At 41.9% G+C, this 19,101-nt stretch overlaps 1 protein-coding gene across 10 annotated transcripts in view; it reads left to right on the top strand.

Annotated features, from left to right (window-relative positions):
* The window catches only part of ctif (CBP80/20-dependent translation initiation factor), a 357,703-nt gene that overhangs the window by 287,344 nt on the left and 51,258 nt on the right, over positions 1-19,101 (top strand). For 9 of the 10 annotated variants that reach the window (XM_059649773.1, XM_059649791.1, XM_059649797.1 and 6 more), the window contains one exon: positions 12,842-12,910. The exons of the other annotated variant lie outside the window; for it this stretch is intronic. In XM_059649773.1, coding sequence (XP_059505756.1) covers positions 12,842-12,910 — 69 coding nt within the window. The remainder of the gene's footprint in view (positions 1-12,841; positions 12,911-19,101) is intronic. 10 annotated transcript variants of the gene reach the window in all.

Genomic DNA, 19,101 nt, shown 5'->3' with positions numbered 1-19,101 from the left:
AATCGTCATTTACCACAATTAGGCAGGTTGTGCTAGAACTGAGCTGATAGATCTAACTTGTTGACCTGATCAGGAACAACCATTCTCCTCAACATCTGAATGAGTGGTAAAAGGCCATTTCCATTCAGCAACTCAAAGATTCTGAAATTCTGATGGATTAGCAGCAGAGACTCAAGAAAATAGTCACTGATGATATTCCAATTGGATTTTAAAAATCAGTAGCTTGTAGAAAGTGTAGGCTCAAGGGCTGAATTAAAAACACATACCACTGGAAATACTCAGAAGGACTGGTAACATTGGTGGAGAGAAACAGAGTTAATGTTTCAGGTTGATGATTACCCATTTTATGCATCCCCTGCAGTACTTTTCTTTGTAAGTCTGAAGGGCAAATGAGTTCTGCAATCTAAAGGACCTCGTAAGGTGGATTAAAAGCCAATACATTGAGGATACAAGGTGGTGGCAGAAGAAGATTGTGTAACATAGCAGATTTTGTCATGAGGAGGAGCAAGAGAAAGTGTTTAGAAAAACCATGATCATCCTACTAATTAAATAGTGAGAAAGGTTGCCATTAAGAGGGTGTTGAAGGCCAAAAGGAACAATTAAATCATCCATCAGGGATAGAGAGTTTAGGGCACAGATAGCTGAATGTATGTCCATTAATTGTGGAGTGAAGGCAGAATGGATCAAACATAGAAATTTGCTGAGGGTTGTAAGGATGGTTGAGGTATAGATATGGAGGAATTTAATCTCAGGAGGAGAATTTTCAATTTAAAGCACTGCAGGACCAATATTCACTGTAGGGTGCCGGGTGAACAGGATTTGATGTGAATTATGATGAGAACAGCAGTTTGTTTCAGCTCGAATAAATCTTAAGTTTATTTTTTAAAAAAGACTTTAGGCTGAATATTTGAGGATTCAGGAAGGTTTAAAGATGGAACATGGGCACCCAGATGCAGAAATCACACACTCATTTCCAGTAGATCTACCTTTTGCTGGTAGGTGAAAGGGAGTGAGGCATGGTTTACACAGATGGGAAACCTGTACTTAGCAGGGCCATTAAACTCAGTGCTGTGTTCAAAGAGAACTTGTATTTGCTTGTCTGATTGCCTTAACCCATAGCCTAGGAATCACAAATTGATGAAGTAGAGATAAATGTTCTTGAACAATGGATAATGTCTCTATAATTGTGGTGATCTGAAGTTTTTTAAAAGGCTTTCTAATTAAACTTTACAAGGAAGCAGGCTGCAGCAGCTGACAATGTTTCTTAATAAAAAAAAAACCTCTGCTGGAATACTTTGACAAATATAGCCTAGAAAAAGAAGTAGCATCTGGTCATCAAGTTTCAAGAGCTCTTTGCTGATGTTTCCCCAAAGGTTATCTTTTCTTTTCCCATTACAATTCTTTGACTGTGTTTCAAAAAGTACAGTGATCTCACTGGGATGTTCTGAGTTCTCCAATTGATTGACAACTGAAAGAGGCTAACTATCTTTGTTGTGCAGTCTGAATAGAAGTTTTGATGAAAAATCATTGACCTGAAGTATAAACTTTTATCTGTCTACAGATGCTGCCTGATCTGAAATTTTCCAGTGTACTTTGGTCCTTCTTTCTGACAAGAAGCTTGTTTGTATTTACAGGAGATTAATCAGTTGAGGATGTTTAAAAGATTTGAATGATGTTTGGAATGTTTTTTCACTTGCTAAGGTATATGGGTCCAAATTGTGTTAAATTGTTTTATTTTCTTTCATCTTAAAACAACTGTCGAGGTCTGCCCGTTGTGTATACTGGGTGAGTGCTTAGAGAGTTGACATGTAGAGTACCAGTGTCCATCAAGGTGGAGGCCTAAGTTAGCATTAAATTGTCATTGTTGTTATGTGGGGCCATGGCACGTGGGTAGAGGAAGTTGGGGCTATGAGTGTAAGACATGTAACAACATGTAAATAAATGAAGTCCTGGAGAACTTAGGTGAGTCTGCCTCAAGAACTAAAATTGTCCTTTTGTGTTAGGAAGCTTTTGAATATGACAACAGTGTTGGAGAAGAGTTTACTTAGAACCCTCAGAATATGAAATTGTGGTGGATTTCAAGGTGTTGAAAAGGGAGTAGCTTAATACATACTTTAATGCTACCCTAGGCTATTAGAAATCAGGTCAACAAGATGCCAGATATCCTCCCCACTCATCTCATTCATGGATTCTACAGACTTCACTTTTAACCTATTCTTCTCAGCAGGCAGAGGAGCTACTGCAGCCCAGAGCTACTCTTGACTTGAGGGGGCATCTGACTGAAACTTAAAGAATACTGAGAGGCCTGGACAGAGTGGACATGGGGAGAAGATGTTTCCGGTAGTAGGAAGTCTAGGACCCAAGTGTACAGCCTCAGACTGAAGAGAAAGCCCTTTAGAAATGAAATGACGATTTTTTTTCTCAGCTAGAGGGTGGAACTCATTGCTGCAGAGGGCTGTGGAGGCCAAGTCAGTGCGTATTTAATACAGAGATATCCAGATTCTTGATTACTAAGGGCATCAAGGGGTACAGGGAGAAAGCAGGAGAAGGGGGTTGAGAAACATATCAGCCATGATCAAAGCAGACTTGATGGGATGAATGACCTAATTCTTCTCCTATAAATATGGCTTTAGATATTTTGCCAAACACCTCTATGCCCAAAACTCATTCTGTGATCGGGAGTAATCTGACCGGGAGCATTCTGGTAAAATTAATGCTATTCTTTCTGCCGTGAACAGCATAGAACAACATTCATTACTTTTCAATGGAAAGAGAATGCACTGTTGAGTGCGCAAATAGAGCAGCACCACGGGAAGCATCTGCACGCACCAGATATACCATCATGAGTGAGAACAGCAAAACGGTCCATGCTCCTCACTCTCACTTAACCCCCGGTTGGGCAGGATCCTCTGTCCTGGACTAAATACTGCCTTATAAGTTAGATGTTACTAATGTCAGGATGTGACCATTACAATACATTAGATACTGGCCTTCCATTTCATTCTCATTTTTAAACTGTTAAGCTCTTCTAACTTTACAAGGAAGCATTGTAGAAATTTTTGAAATGAAGCTGTTGTTGGAGTGTCCTCTAATGATTAATATTCCATGTGAATCAAAAGAATGCGGGAATTCTAGCAAGTAATGCTGTATATCCCAGTGTCCTTGTAAAACTGGAAAGATGCTGCTCAATCTGCATAAAAAGGACCTTTACCCAGGATTCAAAGGAAATTAAGGTCATGGTGCAGTACCTGAGTGCACTGTATGAGAATGTGATGGGATGAAAGTTCACTCCTTTACACTGCCCATATCCAGATTGCAGCTACAGTGTTCTAGGGATTTATGCCAACTGCTTCCAATAGGAAATGAGATGGAAAATCGAAGGCAGATCAATATATAGCAGTAACATAGCTCTAGGAATGCATTTAGGTTGTCCAAGAAGGCACTGAAAACAGCCTTTGTTTTGTTGGATCTTATCATTCATCATTCACCATTTCTTTATTCTGCTAATTTCTTCTCAAATCTATTACCACTTGGCTTAAAAACAGAAAATTGCTTAATCACCACAATCTGCATGTTATTCACTGCTACATTTTAATCGCGTTGTACTGGGCTTTGATCATGAAATTTTTCTTTGTACAGCAGTTCATGTTTTTGTATGATTTATCACTGATTATTTTATTATTCAGATGACTGCAGAACCAAACTATAAGAAAACCTAAAGCACCATCTAATTCAATAAATATTTTGAGACAAGCTGAGCTGATGTCAAGTGAGATGAAGTTTGGCTGTAGGCAACTCAATGGGACTGCATGCTGGAATAATAGGCAATGTTGTAACTGGCCTGTGATTTTATATACCTCACTTTGTCCATCTCACAAGCACACTTTTTGGGGTGAAGAGATATGGTAAAGTTCATGAGCACTTCTCTTAAAGGAAGAAGAATTGAAAGGATTACTGAGAGCTTTGATTTGTCATCCTAAAATAGATGGCCAAATATTATTAAAAATCTGAGAGCAGGGCCTTGGCTTTTTCCGGTTACAGAGAGTGTCATGTGTTCTTCGCAAAATTGAGAGACTGAAATGCAAGGCTTAACTTTAAAAATTGAACAAAGAACAAAACAGCCCAGAAAAGGTCCTGAGATGGATAGAGGAGAAGATGGGTGGAGAGGAGAGTTTAGGTGGGGAGGTGGGGAGGGGATAGGTCAGTCCAGGGAGGACGGATAGGCCAAGGAAGCGGGATGAGGTTAGTATGTGGGAAATGGACTGCCCCCCCCCCCCCCCCCCCCCCCCGCAGTGGTCGAGAATGCTCTTGACCGTGTCTCCCGCATTTCTCGCAAAACACCTCTCACAACCCGCCCCCGCAACAACTGCCCTAAGAGAGTCCCCCTCGTCCTCACTTATCACCCCACCAACCTCCGGATACCACGCATCATCCTCCGACACTTCTGCCATCTACAATCCGACCCCACCACCCCAGACAATTTTCCATCCCCAACCTTGTCTGCCTTCCGGAGAGACCACTCTCTCTGTGATTCCCCTGTCCGCTCCACACTCCCCTCCAACCCCACCACACCCGGCACCTTCTCTTGCAACCACAGGAAGTGCTACACTTGCCCCCACACCTCCTCCCTCACCCTCATCCCAGGCTCCAAGATCACTTTCCACATTAAGCAGATGTTCACCTGCACATCTGCCAATGCAGTATACTCTATCCACTGTACCCAGTGTGGCCTCCTCTACATTGGGGAAACCAAGCGGAGGCTTGGGGACCGCTTTGCAGAACACCCTCGCTCGGTTCGCAATAAACAACTGCACCTCCCAGTTGCAAACCATTTCAACTCCCCCTCCCATTCCTTAGACGACATGTCCATCATGGGTCTCCTACAGTGCCACAATGATGCCACCCGAAGGTTGCAGGAACAGCAACTCATATTCCGCTTGGGAACCCTGCAGCCCAATGGTATCAATGTGGACTTCACAAGCTTCAAAATCTCCCCCTCCCCCACTGCATCCCAAAACCAGCCCAGCTCGTCCCCGCTTCCCTAACCTGTTCTTCCTCTCACCTATCCCCTCCTCCCACCTCAAGCCGCACATCCATTTCCCACCTACCAACCTCATCCCGCCTCCTTGACCTGTCCGTCCTCCCTGGACTGACCTATCCCCTCCCTACCTCCCCACCTATACTCTCTCCACCTATCTTCTTTTCTCTCCATCTTCGATCCGCCTCCCCCCTCTCTCCCTATTTATTTCAGAACCCTCTCCCCATCCCCCTCTCTGATGAAGGGTCTAGGCCCAAAACGTTAGCTTTTGTGCTCCTAAGATGCTGCTTGGCCTGCTGTGTTCATCCAGCTCCACACTTTGTTATCTTGGATTCTCCAGCATCTGCAGTTCCCATTATCTCTGATCACAATTTTAACCAAAGTTTTATTAAACTTTGTATGTAGAAATGTGTCCTAACATCTCTTCTTTATGGCCTGGCCCTAGTTCTGATGCTATACCACTTAGTTCTAGAATTCCCAACCAATGAAAATAGTTTATCTTTATCTACTCTGTTTTTTCCTGTTATTATCTTGAAGACTTCGATCGGATCACCCTTTAACTTTCTAGCCTGTGTTCTATTCTCAACAATGCCAGTATATATTTCCCCATAATATGATGCCCAGATCTGCTCACAGTATTGCATGTAGGATCTAAACAGTATTTTGTATAGCTGAAGCATAATTTCTGCATCCTTATACTTCAGCCCTCTCGATATAAAGGCCAACATTCCATGAGCTTTCTTGATTATTGACTGCATCTGTCAGTGGCATTTTAAAGAACTATGCACCTGAACCCCTCTTTGAACATCCACAGTATTTAACTTTATCCCATCCAGAAAGTACCCTGATCTATCCTTTTTCAGTCCAGAATGGAAAACCTCACATTTGGTTACATTGAACTCTATCTCACATAAGAATCAAAAATATTTGGCACAAAGAAACAGACGGTTGTGTCTAAACTGCTTCATTGCTGGGTCATTCTGAAGTTAAGATTATAGCCTGGTTTTCTCCCCATAGTTCTGAGTTTTGCTTTGTTTCAAATAATTATCCTGTTTTCCCTTGATTATTGGCACTCGTAAAACACTTCATGTCCCTACAATTCTCAGTAAATGTATTTCTCTTAAGATTCCTTCTCACTTGCCTTGTGACAGCATTAAGTTCTAAGACCTGTCCCCAAAGCATTTGGCTTTTTTTTCCCTATCCAATTTAGCACAAACCTTTATAACATAAAACTAAAATTATATTAGATTTCCGCTTTGCCTTGTATGCCCCAATAGCAATGTAATGTCAATTTCCGTACTTCTCTTTCTTGCTCATTCAGTTGAATTTACGATATGCATTAAATAGAATTACACAACAGTTTTGATTGTACAAGTTATGAGCATGTCTGGCTTGGCCAACGTTTGTTTATCATTCCTAAATGCTGTTGAGAATATGGTGGTGAGGCACCTTCTCGAACCACTGCATTACACGTAGATTGGAGTTGTTGAGACTTGCTGATACCGGCCTTCTACTGTTTTCCGTCCTGGTCACAATATCTCCAACTTCCGTGTGCATGCCAGAGATACCAAATTTTATTTCATCATCGCCACCCACATCTTCTACTCACTGCACTCTTCTCTATACCACCCTGTGGTTCAACTCTTTGCTGTGTGGCTGTACACTCTGAAATTCCGTTCTTCCATTATGTTGCATCATTCTCCACATTAAAAGAACTTTTGAAGACCTGGTACTTCAGCTGTACCTTTCCTCCAGTTTCTTCCAGATCCTGTCAGTGGCCTAACCTGTTCCCTTTGTTAATCACTTGGGCAATACATTAAAGTGCTGTATAAGTGCAAATTGTCAGCCTGTATTTTTGTGAGTTTCTAAGAACTGCCTCCATCCCTGTGCTCAGCTCTCTGATGAAGGGTCTAGGCCCGAAACGTCAGCTTTTGTGCTCCTGAGATGCTGCTGGGCCTGCTGTGTTCATCCAGCCTCACATTTTATTATCCATCCCTGTGCTGTCATCTTTCTGTAGTTTTTATTGAGCTGCACTCCTGATGGCATCTCATGTTATAATCCACGCTGATGGTAATACTGGAAAGATACACTGATATTGGTGTAGTTCGAAAGAGATTCATTAAACTGATTTCTAGGATAGAGGACTTGACTAATCAAGATCAGCTAAGACCTTTATGATGTAGTGTTTCGAAAGAATGAGGATGATATTTCTGAAACATGCAAGGATTTGAGGGGTCTTGATAAAGTAGATGTTTCCAGTAGTGGGAGAATCTCAAACTAGGGGACATAAAGAATATGAGGATATTCATTTAATACTGAGATGCAAAGAAATGTTTTCACCCAGAGGGTAGTGAATTCTCTACCTCAGAGAGCTGTAGAGATTAGTTCACTGAAAGGTATTTAAAAAGGAGGTAGATAATTTTTTTGCAAAACCAAGGAGCTAAATACTATAAGAACATATCACAAATTGATATCATGAAGAGGAAATGCAACCTAGGACAGATCAACCATGATCTAATTCATGGTGAGGCAGGCTTGAAGGGATGTGTCCAACTCATGCTCCTATTTAATATGTTCTTATTGCCTTGCCCCTGCAATCTGCAATCCTATCTCCAACCCCTCTTCCTCTCCTTGAATGTGTTGTTGCTTCCCAAAACAATTACCACTTTTCTGGAGCTTGAGGCCTAAATCTGTTCGGTCACATTTCTTCCCAAGCCATAAGTAACAAGCTATTTGATTAAGATAAGATTAAACTATCATCAACATTCTTGACCTATATCTTCCAACTCCAGTGCCTCTCCACTATCATCGACCTGAATGGTCCTTCACTTGCCTGGCTATGTACTAACCTGTCTGGTCATAGCCAAATGTCACTCGCAATGGTTTCTCTTACTTCCACCACACTGAGAAACATCTGCCATCCCTGCAGGACCTGTCTTTGATCCCTCCCCCTCCCTGTACATTTCACATGTGCCAGTTGCCCCTCAGTGGCCTCATCAAATACAAAAGCCTTATGGATGTGAGTTTGCTCGCTGAGCTGGAAGGTTAGTTTTCAGACGTTTCGTCACCATTCTAGGTAACCTCATCAGTGAGCCTCTGACGAAACGCTGGTGTTATGTCCCGCTTTCTCTTTATATGGTTAGGTTTCCTTGGGTTGGTGATGTCATTTCCTGTTCTTTTTCTCAGGGGATGGTAGATTGGCTCCAAATCAATGTGTTTGTTGATGGAGTTCCGGTTGGAATGCCATGCTTCTAGGAATTCTCGTGCATGTCTCTGTTTGGCTTGTCCTAGGATGGACGTGTTGTCCCAATCAAAGTGGTGTCCTTTCTCATCTGTATGTAAGGATACAAGTGATAGTGGGTCATGTCTTTTTGTGGCTAGTTGATGTTCATGTATCCTGGTGGCTAGCTTCCTGCCAGTTTGTCCAATGTCGTGTTTGTCACATTTCTTGCAAGGTATTTTGTAGATGACGTTTGTTTTATTTGTTGTCTGTATAGGGTCTTTTAAGTTCATTAGCTGCTGTTTTAGTGTGTTGGTGGGTTTGTGGGCTACCCTGATGCCAAGAGGTCCGAGTAATCTGGCAGTCATTTTGGAAATGTCTTTGATGTAGGGGAGAGTGGTTATGGCTTCTGAGCCCTTTTTGTCTGTTTGTTTGGGTTTGTTGCTGAGAAATCGGCGGACTGTGTTCATTGGGTACCCATTCTTTTTGAATACGCTGTATAGGTGATTTTCCTCTGCTCTGCGTAGTTCCTCTGTGCTGCAGTGTGTGGTGGCTCATTGGAATAATGTTCTAATGCAGCTTCGTTTGTGGGTGTTGGGATGGTTGCTCCTGTAGTTCAGTATTTGGTCCGTATGTGTTGTTTTCCTGTAGACGCTGGTTTGAATTTCCCCACTGGCTGTTCGCTCTACTGTGACATCTAGGAATGGCAGTTTGCTGTTGTTTTCCTCCTCTTTTGTGCATGTTATGCCAGTAAAGGGTATTATTGATGGTCTTGAAGGTTTCCTCTAATTTGTTTTGTTTAGTGATGACAAAGGTGTCATCCACATAGCGGACCCAAAGTTTGGGTTGGATGATTGGCAGAGCTGTTTGTTCGAGTCTCTGCATTACTGCCTCTGCTAAGAACCCTGATATCGGAGATCCCATGGGTGTACTGTTGGTTTGTCTGTGGGTTTTGTTATTGAAAGTGAAGTGGGTGGTGAGGCATAGGTCCACTAGCTTGATGATGTTGTCCTTGCTGATGCGGTTCGTGGTGTCTGGTGTATGTGTCTTCGGTTCTTCTAATAAACACTGATGACACTATTAGAAGAACCGAAGACACATGCACCAGACACCATGAACCTCATCAGCAAGGACAACATCAAGCTAGTGGACCTATGCCTCACCACCCACTTCACTTTCAATAACAAAACCTACAGACAAACCAACGGTACACCCATGGGATCTCCGATATCAGGGTTCTTAGCAGAGGCAGTAATGCAGAGACTCGAACAAACAGCTCTGCCAATCATCCAACCCAAACTTTGGGTCCGCTACGTGGATGACACCTTTGTCATCACTAAACAAAACAAATTAGTGGAAACCTTCAAGACCATCAATAATACCCTTTACTGGCATAACATTCACAAAAGAGGAGGAAAACAACAGCAAACTGCCATTCCTAGATGTCACAGTCGAGCGAACAGTCAATGGGGAAATTCAAACCAGCGTCTACAGGAAAACAACACATACAGACCAAATACTGAACTACAGGAGCAACCATCCCAACACCCACAAACGAAGCTGCATTAGAACATTATTCCAACGAGCCACCACACACTGCAGCACAGAGGAACTACGCAGAGCAGAAGAAAATCACCGATACAGCATATTCAAAAAGAATGGGTACCCTATGAACACAGTCCGCCGATTTCTCAGCAACAAACCCAAACAAACAGACAAAAAGGGCTCAGAAACCATAACCACTCTCCCCTACATCAAAGACATCTCGGAAATGGCTGCCAGATTACTCGGACCTCTTGGCATCAGGGTAACCCACAAACCCACCAACACACTAAAACAGCAGCTAATGAACTTAAAAGACCCTATACAGACAACAAATAAAACAAACGTCATCTACAAAATACCTTGCAAGAACTGTGACAAACACTACATTGGACAAACAGGCAGAAAGCTAGTCACCAGGAGACATGAACATCAACTAGCCACAAAATGACATGACCCACTATCACTCGTATCCTTACATACAGATAAGGAAGCACACCACTTTGATTGGGATAACACATCCATCCTAGGACAAGCCAAACAGAGACATGCACGAGAATTCCTAGAAGCATGGCATTCCAACCGGAACTCCATCAACAAACACATTGATTTGGAGCCAATCTACCATCCCCTGAGAAAAAGAACAGGAAATGACATCACCAACCCAAGGAAACCTAACCATATAAATAGAAAGCGGGACATAACACCAGCGCTTCGTCAGAGGCTCACTGATAATGTTACCTAGAATGGTGACGAAATGTCTGAAAACTAACCTTCCAGCTCAGCGAGCAAACTCACATCCAGAACCTCAACCTGAGCTACAAATCTTCTCAAAACTCGCTAACAATAGCCTTAGTCTTCATATGTAAACTGAAAACACCCAGTTCTACCATCCATCCACTTGCCCAATTTCTCCACTGCTACTTAATTTATCCTCCAACTAATAATTTATTCTAAGTAAAAATTAAGGATACCAAAGCCATGATCTTCTGTTTACAACACAAACTCTGTTCCATGCTTACTGATCCCATTTCGCTCTCTGTCAACTGCCTGAGTCTGAACCAGTGTGAGGCAACCCTGGTGTCATACTTGAACTTCTGACTACATTCCTGTGCTATTGCAAAGGTTGCCTCCTAAATCAGCCGCCTGGCCTGACTCCACCCTTGTCTCAAGTGATCTGTTGCCTAATCCCTCATTGAGAAGTCCCTGATTCCTGCACTTGGTTACAGCCCATTGTGGAAGGGTTTCCTTCTGTGCTATGTAGCAAAGTACTTACTTTTAACTTCTTCATTTTTGAATCATTTTAATAAAATCACATTGCCATGTTTTAACTGTATTGAAATTGCCTTAGATTGGACTTGATAGTTCTCACAGCTTTCTGCTTCCTTCCTCATTTAGTTATGTTAGTTTACAGGTTTATAACTAACTTTCATCTGATTTGACATGTAAGGCTAAACCATGCATTCAAATATCTAGATTTAAAAATTAAAGTTGAATTTGAAAAGACGGTTCTCACCTGCGAATTTCATTAATAAGATTAACTGAATAATGTATGAGTGAAATGTAATGCCCTTCCCAGTGGCAGGCTTGGTTGAAGAGGGGGGCATTTGAAATCAGGCAGGTGGCTGGAGGGGACCCCCCCTACTTTCCCATCTTTGCTGCAATTAAATCTGGAAGGCCCACGGACAGCCTTTGTACTCACTGCCATTTGAGCCACTTAAGTGCATATTTGCCCAACAGTGAGTGGAGGATTTACCAGGTGAGAAGCTGGGAGATCATGGGGCAGAGTCCTACATTCAGAAGAGCTTACAGCTTTATCAAGGGGGCCAGCATCAGAAGTGGTGGTAGGTTGCTGCTGAGAATCAGCCCTATGTCCATGCTGACAGCCATCCTCCTTTGGGATCCCTTCTCTGCAACCTGTCTCCTACCATCATTTACCTGTGGCCTGTACTCCTTGCTGATCCAGGACCTTGGATGGGCGTACATTACTGGCAGCAGCTACCACTTCTGGACTGGTGATGCCAAGCAATGAATAGCTTCTGGCCTCTTACCCTGCTGAGAGCTGCCAGCCGGCATGCCTCTGAGGTCGTTGATCCTATGAATAATGCCCAGAATTGGCACTTAATTTGGTGGTCTTTTCAATAACAGTCAATGCAGAGCTCAGGTCACCTCTCCAGCTGGCTGGATGGATGGGTCTTTCACCTACAGTAAGTTCCACTCTGTATATTTAAGTACACCCTCACAAATACTTGTTAAACAATAGGGATGCTATTTTAGAAACTCATTACGGATCGGTTTTCCTTACAAAATGCCATTTTAATTTTTTTTTTGAGACCACACAACCTGTGAACCGGACTGTAAAGAAGCTTTATGTTTATTAATACAATTGAGGGAGTGCCAAGAGCTTGAAAGATAATAGGAAAAATAAAACTTTGACAAGTGCTCCTTAATTTCCTTTCCTTGTTGCTTTCCAACTAAACTGCACAGACTCACGAGATCTTGATTACTGAGTTGCTTTGGGATGGGTACAGACCTAATTTCAATGTTTGGTACATTCCAATATCGGCACTAAACCCACAGTAGTGTGATTTACACATGACATCAGCTCTGCTCCCAGTCTGTTTAGTCATTATTTGGCTCCATCTCTATTATTAAAGTCCACCATATAATCATTGGAGGATTTGCGGCTTTAAATTGGAGTATTGTGCAAAATCGAAGATGCATGTAATTGTGTATTCTGTGGGAAGTGGTGAGTAGCCTACAGTTTGAAGTATTGCCAATGATGCCACCATGCTGTTTAAATAACCAACGTGCATGTTGGAATGTTATTTTTTAGCTTTGTTGGTTGGTACAGCTTCTTCCCACAGTTCAATTTTATTAAGTAAGATGGTGCCACTAAGTTTTTGATGGATAATTAGTTGACTTCTGGTTGTCATCCTCTCATTGTTTTGTCTTTTTAGTTGTAATTCCTTCCCTCTTACCTGCTATCATTGTATCATTGCCCATTATCCTCAAGTGCTTGGTATATCACACTTTTATAGATATGTTTACATCAACCAAGAGAAGCTAACAGTGGTCCTTCCAGCCAATGACAAAAAGTCCAGTGAAAGGTTAGTTCTACTCTGGGAGGAAATTGGTGTTGGCATTCTGTCTTTCAGCTACTTCATGCTTAAAATGCTTGGCCATGTCCTTTTTAAATCACCAGTGGATAACAATCTTAGCTCACTTGGTAATTACTTCACTGTTCTTAAGATATCATTGGAGGATGTGTTATAAATAATGTTGCTTAGCTTCACAATGGCCTAGCATACAAAAGTTGCAACTAGCCCATACAAATCAAGACCCTGTGCTGAATTCAGGTCAGGGAGAGAACAGCTTGGCAAAATCAGCCAGCGTTCTCTCTGCTGTTCATTACACACTGACCCATGCTGGAAATTAAAAGATGACAACAGACTGAGCTCTGTTATGATTACTCTAGGTCAAATTGGCATAAAGAGGGGGGAAGTGTTGGGTATTTTAAAAGGCATTAGGGTGGACAAGTCCCCATGTCAGGATGGGATCTATCCCAGGTTACTGAGGGAAGCGAGAGAGGAAATAGCTGGGGCCTTAACAGATACCTTCGCAGCATCCTTGAGCACGGAAGAAGACCCGGAGGACTGGAGAATTGCTAAGGTTGTCCCCTTGTTTAAGAAAGGTAGGAAGGATAATCCAGATAATTATAGGCCGGTGACCCTGACGCCAGTGGTGGGGAAGCTGCTGGAGAAGATACTGAGGGATAGGATCTATTCACATTTGGAAGAAAATGTGCTTATTAGAGATAGGCAGCATGGTCTTGTGCCGGGAAGGTGATGTCTTACCCAACTTGATAGAATTCTTTGAGGAAGTGACAAAGTTGATAGATGAGGGAAAGGCTGTAGATGTCATATCCATGGACTTCAGTAAGGCATTTGAAAAGGTTCTCCATGGTAGGCTGATGGAGAAAGTGAAGTCGCATGGGGTCCAGGGTGTACCAGCTAGATGGATAGAGAACTGGCTGGGCAACAGGAGACACAGTTGTAGTGGAAGGGAGTTTCTCAAAATGGAGAACTGTGACCAGTGGTGTTCCACAGGGATCTGTGTTGGGACCACTGTTGTTTGTGATATATATTAATGATCTGGAGGAAGGTATAGATGGTCTGATTAGCAAGTTTGTAGACGACATAAAGATTGGTGGCATAGCAGATAGTGAAGGGGACTGTCGGAGAATGCAGCAGAATATAGATAGATTGGAGAGTTGGGTAGAGAAATGGCAGATGGAGTTCACTCCAGGCTAATGCGAGGTGATGCATTTTGGAAGATCCAATTCAAACCGAACTATGCGGTAAATGGAAAAGCCCTGGGGAAAATTGATACATAGAGAGATCTGGGTATTCAGGTCCATTGTACCCTGAAGGTGGCAACATAGGTTAATAGAGTGGCCAAGAAGGCATACGGCATGCTTTCCTTCATTGTATGGGGTATTGAGTACGAGAGTTGGCAGATCGTGTTACAGTTGTATAGGACTTTGATTCGACCACATAGGGAATACTGCGTGCAGTTCTAGTCGCCACATTTCCAAAAGGATGTGGATGCTTTGGAGAGGGTGCAGAGGAGGTTCACCAGAATGTTGCCTGGTATGGAGTGTGCTAGCTACGAAGAAAGGTTGAGTAGATTAGGATTATTTACTTTAGAAAGACAGAGATTGAGAGAGGACCTGATTGGGGTCTACAAAATCATGTGAAGTATAGACAGGGTGGATAGCAAGATGCTTTTTCTCAGAGTGGGGGATTCACTTACGAGGGGTCACAATTTCAAGGCGAGAGGGGAAAAGTTTAAGGGAGATATGCATGGAAAGTTCTTTACGCAGAGGGTGGTGGGTGCCTGGATCACGTTGCCAGTGGAGGTGGTAGAGGTGGGCACGATAGCGTCATCTACGATGTATCTAGACAGATACATGAATGGGCAGGGAGCAGAGGGATACAGATCCTTGGAAAATAGGTGACAGATTTAGATCGAATTGGCACAGGCTTGGAGGGCCAAAGGGCCTGTTTCTGTGCTGTAATTTTCTTTGTTCATATGACTTATGACTTTCTGAGTAATGGGCTAATGCTCAACCAGACTCCGCATCAAAGCTTTGTTAGTGGAGCAAAGCACTGGGAAGTCTCCTGAACAGCTGGTGTGTACCCTGTTCTTCCCACCCTCTCCTCCTTACCCCAAATCACTATTGTTAGTAAAGGAAGGGGGAATCGCTTTGATTATTTGTTTCTTTGCAACAACTGGGCCATTTTGGTGGAGAAGAGGAGCATTTCCTGACAAACTGAATAAAATGTTGATTCATCAAATCATGCAATATAAAGGCTGTTCAGCCCATCAAGTCTGTACCACCAAAACTGCTAAATCTACACTATTCCACCTTCCCACCAGTAGGACCATAGTCTTAAATATTTGACACTATAAGAGCTCACCCAAGTATGTTTTAATGGTTGTGAAGTTACCCACCTCAACTATGGCCTCAAGCAGTGCATTTAGACCCCACTCTCCCGCTAGTTGAAAACATTTTTACTCTTTTATTGTCTAAACCTCTAAACCATGTCCCCTTAATATTGGCCCTTTAACTAAAGGGAACTGCTGCTTTATAATAACAATGTGCCTGCCCCTCGTAATTTTGTGTATGTCAATCTTCTCTGCTCCAAGGAGTTTAACCTCCTCCACATTCTGAACTGCATTTTGTGATATCATGAGCAATAATGGACCCCACACTGACCCCTATGTCATGGCATTGGATTCCCCCACCCACCTCTCCCACCTCCTCAACTCTGCTGCCATTAATTCTGTAATATCACAAGTTTTTCAGAAGGAGAATGTGGTAAAATATATGTCTAACCTTAAGCCAACATCCTGTTGCCTATAGTCAGTCTGACATGAAAAAGAACTTGCAGAACAAATATGGACCAAGATTAAGAAGCAGACATTTTGTGAAACAGCAGGACTAAGTACTGAATGAATACAAAAATGCAAATCAGTTCAAAACAATTGGCAGCCATGCCTTTAGCTGCCAATGCCCCAAACTGAAGAAATCCCTCCACCCATCTCTCTACTTTCCTCCTTTCAGACACCCTTTGAAACCTGCCACATGGCCCAAGTTTCTAGTCATCTGCCTAAATATGGATTAGTATCAGAAATTGTGTGATAATGTTCCTGTAAATTGAGGCAGAATGTTTCACTATGTTAAAGCTGACAGATGATCATGAGCTATTACAGTTGTCGTGAATGAGATTGTCAGACCAACTTGAGGACTGCCACTGACATTTGGTAAATGTAAAAGCCATAATACCAACACCAAACCAATGACTGAGATTCTATCTGCATGACAAATCTTTACATCTGTTTATAGCATTGAGATGTTCTTTTGTATGAACTTTTTGACTAGCTGCCAAAAACTTGTGGCTGTCCCATTTTTTTCAATGGATTACCCTGCATTCCTCATGACTCAGGAAATTAATTTTCTGTGGTGTTGGGATCATTTCTGAGCATTTCTGGGTGTAATGTCATGGTAAGTACATGGTTGAGGGGGCCTGATAATTAAAGGGTCATGTAGACAAATCATTTGTCAAATAAGATTTCTAATTGTGAACACTTTATCCTGGTGGTTAAAGGGGTCATCGCACCAGTTGTTGAAAAATGTTAGCCATTTGACTGACACAATGTTGTAAATTGGAGCAAAAGAACAGTGGCAGCAAAATTTTTGCTTTTTTTTGCACTTTATGGTAAATGATCATTTTAATATTCATTTGCAACTGTGCAATAGTTTGAAACACTGTTGGCCAAGCAGAACTCTGCATTGATGCAAATTCAAAATTCATCAAAACGTATCTCATTCCAGAGTAATAAATGTCTTGAACAAATTAGATTTTTTGTGTTATTAAATACAATGGTGTTTGACAACTCAATACATTATTAGGAAATAAAAGAGCTACCAGTCATCTCTCAGAAAGACTCCTTTTTACCGACTCATTCTCATTTTCCACCCTTTGAGCTTCTTTACTTAATGGATCATCCATACTATTTGCTTTATCTCCAGCGTGATGCCACCACCAAACACACATTTGCCTTCCTTTCCCTTTCTATATTGCAAACGGACCATCTCCTTCACGGCAGCACTGCTCAATTTGCCATTCCCAAGACAGCTTTCAATGCAAAGACTGGAAGAGAAGCATCTGCTCTTGCCTCTACCTTGTGCATAACTCTATTCAGTTCACAAGCATCATGCTGAATTTCCAGTTACCTGGAAACGATAGCAGTGGTACCGTCTGACCTCTCTGTCTTCAGCTGTTAGAATGGTCAGCGAAACTTACAGTAAGCTTGAGGACCAGCCCCTCATCTGTCAGTTAGGCACTTTGTTTGTCCATACTCAACATTGCGATAATCATTTTTAAACCATAACCCGAGCCCCCATTATGCTTCCATATTAGTTTACAGATTTTGGTATTTCTTATTTTGCTTTCCAATTCTACCATTCACACCTCCAAACACATCGTTTTATTACTTGTCCCATGTATACACTCTTCGGTCCTGCACCTTTTGTTATTTAATCTCTCCTATCTCCTGTTCCAGTTAGTAACCCATCTATTGTTCTTTGCCCTACGGCCTCCTCTTTTTCACTTGCTTAAGACCTATTCTACTTCTAACTTCTCCAAGTTCTAATGAGATGTCTTCGATTTGGAACATTTGACTGAGGTTTGCCTGCTGTTTGCCAATCCCAACTGGAGATGATTTCCAGTTTGAGAACCAGGAAGATTCAGCGCTGCGACATCAACGTAATTAGCCATTTCCAGGAGGATTAAGAAGCTGTCTCTAGGAGGACCATCCAGTTACTAGTAGTGACCACATTCTAACATCAAAGGGCCCATTCACTTGTCGCATTTGAAGATGGGCTTTATCATGTGGACCATGCCTTACCATTAAAAGAGTGGCAGCAGGACTCTGGAGGTACCATCAGTGGGAGGAAGCCAGCAGCCATTAAAGCAGGATGAGTATTAGCGGAGGTGTGTTATAATGGGTGGCAGATGTGAAATAGGGAGATCCCTTGTGGTGTGGAATATTTCAGATAAGTGGCTCATTACACCCTTAATTGGCTTACTGCCACTGCCAGGAATTTACCATCATACCTGTTAATCTATCTCCCACGAAAAATACATGGAGGCACAGATAGCCGGCAAGCTAATGCAGTGATTAATTTTCCTCACACCTCTGCCTCCAAAGCCAACTGAGCAGAAATGAGAAAATCCCAATTTTTAACACTGTCTTTCCATCCACAGATGCTGCTAGACATGCCAAGCATTGCCATAATTTTAAATAACAGCATTTTATGTTTCAGCAAAATACAAGTTAAAACATCACATGTTTGTTATTTAAATGAAACATGAAAAGGATCCATCCTAATAATTTGCAGTGCTGTTCTGTAATATGATTTTTTTATGTTTTAATTGCCCATTACAGAATGAGCTGCTGTAAAATAAAGGGATATTGGATTCCAAACTGAAAACTAGAAAAATTAGAAGTAATATTTCTTGCTGTTTCTGTTTTCCATATTTGAAGACATTTGTATTGGCTTATATTAATGTTTCAATCTTGGTAGAGGTTGTAATATACATTATATTTGTTCCAAATGGGTATAGAATTTGGTAACACAGTTCTACAGTTTCAAATCTAAGGTTTCTTTTTCATTTTCATTCTTGCTAATTTATAGAAATGAATGAATAAACTGGTTGTACACCAAATACATTTACGTATTTATGCCTTTGAATATCTGGAAGTAAATGTGGAGTCCATGCCAGGATGCATGGGAAAGCGTGTGGGAGAAAGGAACAGATGGCTACAATAGTAGATTTAGTTGAGAAAAGTTTCAAATAGAACTTAAATACTGATAAGAACTTGTTGGGCCAAGCAGCCTGTTGATGTGCTGTATATTCTATTTAATCACATAAGTTAGTTTCATAGGGGATCTATTAAAAATTCTGTACTCCACTGACAGATATGCAGTAGAACCAGATTGATGGCCATTTTCAGCCTAGGGCAGAGATGCTGTGCTTGGTTCTCTGGCTGAGCTGATTAGTTAGTTTGCAGGTGTTCCATTACCCTGCTGGATAACATAATCAGTGCAGAGTCCGATGAAGCGCTGGTGTGTTTTCTCGCTTGATATTTAAACTCTGGAGTCCGTTGGAGTTGTTTACCTCATTTCCAGTTTTTCTTTGCAGTGGTGTGTATAGAGGGTTTATTGATG

Source organism: Stegostoma tigrinum, chromosome 1 (assembly GCF_030684315.1).
Source record: "Stegostoma tigrinum isolate sSteTig4 chromosome 1, sSteTig4.hap1, whole genome shotgun sequence".
Taxonomy (NCBI): domain Eukaryota; kingdom Metazoa; phylum Chordata; class Chondrichthyes; order Orectolobiformes; family Stegostomatidae; genus Stegostoma; species Stegostoma tigrinum.
Note: the sequence above shows the minus strand (reverse complement) of the source record. Positions and strands in the feature narration are given on the sequence as shown.